General features: G+C 32.4%; 1 protein-coding gene across 1 annotated transcript in view; it reads right to left on the reverse strand.

Moving 5' to 3' along the window:
• LOC119580964 (stomatin-like protein 2, mitochondrial) overlaps nucleotides 1–4,670 on the reverse strand; it is a 9,212-nt gene extending 4,542 nt beyond the window's left edge. The window contains exons 1-4 of the mRNA XM_037929209.1: nucleotides 4,524–4,670; nucleotides 2,919–3,008; nucleotides 2,168–2,315; nucleotides 589–709 (exon numbers count right to left, since the gene is read on the reverse strand). Coding sequence (XP_037785137.1) covers nucleotides 589–709; nucleotides 2,168–2,315; nucleotides 2,919–3,008; nucleotides 4,524–4,574 — 410 coding nt within the window. The 5' untranslated portion in view covers nucleotides 4,575–4,670. The remainder of the gene's footprint in view (nucleotides 1–588; nucleotides 710–2,167; nucleotides 2,316–2,918; nucleotides 3,009–4,523) is intronic.
• Between the last annotated feature and the right edge of the window lie 330 nt (nucleotides 4,671–5,000).

The raw sequence follows: 5,000 nt of genomic DNA on the forward strand, positions 1-5,000 counted from the left end.
AAATCAAGACTGAAGGATATTTTTGTTGTTATATAGACTCCATACTTGATCATTATTCGCTCTATAGTCTGTATAAAATAAGCAGTGTGTGGCATCATGGAGTTGAAATCGTAGGTTTGTTGTTGTTGTTGTTGTTGTTGTTGTTGTTGTTGTTGTTGTTGTTGTTGTTGTTGTTGTTGTTGTTGTTGTTTTAGTAAAAATGAGTGTTAAAAACTACTTAATCACACTTTCAGTGGCAGAAAAATAATATTTTGCCATGATTGTAACAAAAAAAAAACTCATGGCATGTCCATACATAAACCATGGTATGTACGTACATGCCCCCAGCAGATAGTCCAGCCATGCCATGGCATGTGCGTACATGCCACCCGTCGGCAAGGGGTTAAAGAAACAGGCATAGAAGACTACTGAAGCATCTACCAACTGAAGCCCTGAACTGACAGATATGCCAAGTATTGTACTCTCTACCCTATTTACTGCTACTAAAGGTATGTCATTTACTTGTTTCTGTTACATTCTTTTCCTTTACGAATATATCAGTTATTAAGGCATGAATAGTAAATACCAGGTCAATTTTGCAAAACTAACCTCATTGTTGTTTGTGCTAGCTGTGTGATGGCAAATTCTGGATCTTCTACTCCATAACTTGCTCGGTATGGATCCAAAATACGCAGATACAACACTCCATCTATACTCAGTGTCACATTATCTGTGATAATCAGATAAAAATATGCATATTACCACTTTAATATTTCCTTCTGAAAATATGAATACACAACAAGGGAATTATCTGGCATTTTGGAGGCCAAAAACTATCGTTTTAGAGATCTTTGAAAAGATTTTGTATATAAGAATCTCTTCCATGATTGCCAGCAGCCCCCCTAGAATTTTGAAACAGGGATATTTTACCAACTAGCAATTTTTTCATATATCTTTAACCTTAGAACAAATGGTAAAATTTTCAGTAAAGCAGATGAGGACACATTCATTGGTGCACCTTCACATGAGGGCAATTGTCTAGCTTGCTTAGCATGTGCAAGACCTCATTCCAGTGAGCAGGACATACTTATGATGTGATGAAGTGTCACCTGGTGTCTGTGAATATCAATCACTAATGAATTTAAAAATGGCCTCTGAACTGTTTGGTGTTATTAATTTTTCATATGCTTGCATGTATGCATTTAGCTTTGATATATTTAAGGAACTTATACCTCCTTTGTTTTTTTTGTGTTTTTTTTTTATCTAAAAAAAAAATGTGAGGGCATTTCTCCTCTTAAGATAAGAACTGAACTAATTTTGCAGTTTTTGCAACATCTAACCTTGTAAGAGGAACCCTGTATTTGTACTGAGTATGTACAGTGAGTTTGTACATTTTAAAAAAGTATCTAAATATCTATATCTATACAGATAGATAGATAGATAAATAGATAGATAGATAAGAGATACATAGATAGATAATGGTAAACAGATAATGTTTATATAAATATCTGTACCCAGCAAAAACGTTGCTTTGCAATGATTGGTACACTATTGAGTCTGGTAGAAGGTCCTTTTCAAGAATTCCATATCTCATTCAAATACCTGTGTTCTAGCACTTAAGAAATATACCTTCTGAAATATTTTGAAGTTCCTGCATTTTGAGCTAATGTAGAAGAAAATGGGTATTGGATTTTAGAAAACCACATCATATAGAGAGTGTACATGAAAAAAAGTGAATGGAAACAGAAAAACAAAATGTCTTATCTTTCTTTAAGAAAAAAATATTTTTTCTGCTTTCTGCAGTTTTCAAAATATTTGAGTTTTAATTTTTTGGTGAAATGTCTCTGCAAGTCAATTAATAGACATTGTGACCCTACCTAATTTCACCTTTTCTTGAATTTAAAGGATGGTGTTATTTTCATTATAGACATTATAATAACTTTAAAGAAATTGACAGCAATATAAGATAACATAAAATATTTCTGAAAATCAAGGAGAGACAAGTAGTACTCAAAATTGGCTCATGTGGGCATGGCACATATGTACATGCTATGCCTGTTGCCTGTTCAATATTCCTTTCAATAATCATCATGAATAATGCCCAATACCATATCTAAAGCTTAAAAAAATGGTTAAGAATGCATGCTGTTTCTACATAACAATTTCATTCCCTGATATTCTTACTTACCAGAAGTAATTGCAGCTTGTTTTGGAACATCTATGGCAATTTCCTTTAAGCTTTGTACATATTTGACGCGGTCTAAGAAAGGAATCAGTACGTTAATTCCTGGTTCAAGTATCCGATGGAATTTTCCCATTCGTTCCACAACCCAAGCCTGTCATTAAAAAGAAAATATAGGTCTAAATAGAGACATATTAGAGCTTTTGATATATCAGTAGCTGTGGATCAAAGGACTATAAATACCAAAAAATGCAGCAGAAAATCAAATATAATTAGGAATAACTGACATAAGATTAAAATATATGATGGAAAAAGACATTTTAGAATGGAAATCACTTGAGGTCCTCTACTTTTGTGCAATTCAGGTTCAATAAAATTTCCCATTATGCATGAGCAAATATTTTGTAAAACATTCAGTTTCTATTCAAGCAAAACGACTTTCAATTTACAATGAAGCAGTGACTGAATCTTTGCCATCAAATTAAAACTAGCTGTTTTTAAGTTGTTATTAATCAGTTTTGCACACTATTTAGATGTGAAGTGGTTCACTATCTAACCAATTATGTACAACACAGTCATAACAAGGCCATTTTCCTATACCTGATCCTCAATTTGGAGTTTTTGCATCTACTCCATTCCAACTACTTCATTTGTTTTACTAAAAAAAAACATGTATGTGCAAACACAAATGGTTCCCTATATCATTAGACAACTAAGATAATTTCAGAGTTTGTGATGATAATGTATATTTACAGACCTCTTGTTGTGGTACAAACAGCACGACAGTGTTAAGAGGCAAATGTGATCTCTTTCTCACTGCCTGCAGTGCAGGTGAACTTCGCACTTCCTGTAAAAGATATGGAAAAGTAACAATAAAATAAAAAACACAACGTTAACAATAACAAGAATAATAATAAAAATTATAACAATAATAGTGAAAATAATAACAACCACAATAACAACCACCACAACAACAACAAAACGACAACAACAACAATGATAATAATTAATAACAATAATTAATAATAATAATAATAATAATAATAATAATAATAATAATAATAATTACAATAATAAAATTACAATAATAACAATGGCAATAATAAAAATAACAATAACAATAATGATAATCATAATCATATTGATTAACAGTAATAATAACAATAACGTATAACAATAACGTATAACAATAACTATAACAATAACAAAACAATAACAGTGACAATGAGAATGACAATGATAATAATAATAATAATAATGAAGATTATCTGACTGACTGACTGACACACAAAAGACAGACACACAGACAATAGACAGATAGACTTAATTAGTAGATAGGTGGGTAGATAGGCTGATAGATATATAGATATATAGGTAGGTAGGTAGATAGATAGATAGATAAATAGATAGATAGATAGATAGATAGATAGATAGATAGATAGATAGATAGATAGATAGATAGATAGATAGATAGATAGATAGATAGATAGATAGATAGATAGATAGATAGATAGATAGATAGATAGATAGATAAATAGATAGATAGATAAATAGATAGATAGATAGATAGATAAGATAGATTAGATAGATAAATATAGATCAGATAGAAAGATAGATAGGTAGACAGACAGACAGACAGATAGACAGATAGTGAGACAGACAGATGGACAGACAGGCAGACAGACAGGCAGACAAACAGACAGGCAGACAGACAGACAGGCAGACAGATAGACAGTGAGACAGACAGGCAGACAGACAGATAGGTAGGTAGGCAAACAGATTGACAGGTGGAGAGATATACTGAAAACATGTGCAGAGGAAAAATTCCCTGAAAATGCAACATCAGTTTCATTCTATTTATAAAAACAAAATAATGAGCAGTTATGTTTATTGTAAAAAATACAAGACAATATACTTTCCCATGTGGCTTCAGTGACCTTTTTATATTTTCTGTTTAATTTCATGTAAGGTGTACTTCATTATAGAATTCACTGACCCTCTATTGTCTTTGATGAAATACAAGGGAAATCAACTTGCGAAGGTTATACCATAGATAAAATGTGACTCATTTTCGGTCACCACAATCATGCAAAATTTTCCTCGAAATACATGGCTGGTAAACTGATACTATACCGAAATTTCCCTCACCTCAAAAGACATCAAAGGATAAAGTACTAACAGGAAAAGAATATACTTAATGACAAAGAAAATCACACATGTATATAAGCATTACAAAAGACACCACCCCATTCATTCTACTTGCGTCACCGAGAACATTGCATCAGCAACAAAATCCAAGAAAAATATGACAATTTGATCACCCTTTTAACTAAGAAATAACAAAAATAACACTAAATATCACCAGCAGATTTCTACACGGCCGTAAAGCTCCTCTTATAGTCGCACTGATCATTTTTGTGGTTACTTCTTCCCTGCCTCTGGGTTCAGCCTCGGCGACTTGTTATGAAAACTTCTGAAGCTCCGTCTGCTACGTGGGTTATAGAATTTATAACATTATCTGTGCATCTTATCTTCAGTGAAAGATCCATATGACAAATGTAGATTTTATTGGTAACTATAACTTTAGATACTGATACAAAAAACGGGGCAAAATCATTCTTAAATATGAATGATGTTGGCAATGGCGACTTCAATTCTTGATATGTATATATTATTCATATGAAACTAATGTAAATATAAAACTAACCTACATTCGGCAACAACTCCGTTCACAAACCTAGAAAATGTCAGAGCTCCATGTATTACCATATAAATTTTGTGCCTGCGTCCTTCCACCTCAGCGGTCAAACAACTCAGGCGGATTATACGAACGATGTGC

This window comes from Penaeus monodon, chromosome 14 (assembly GCF_015228065.2).
Source record: "Penaeus monodon isolate SGIC_2016 chromosome 14, NSTDA_Pmon_1, whole genome shotgun sequence".
NCBI lineage: Eukaryota > Metazoa > Arthropoda > Malacostraca > Decapoda > Penaeidae > Penaeus > Penaeus monodon.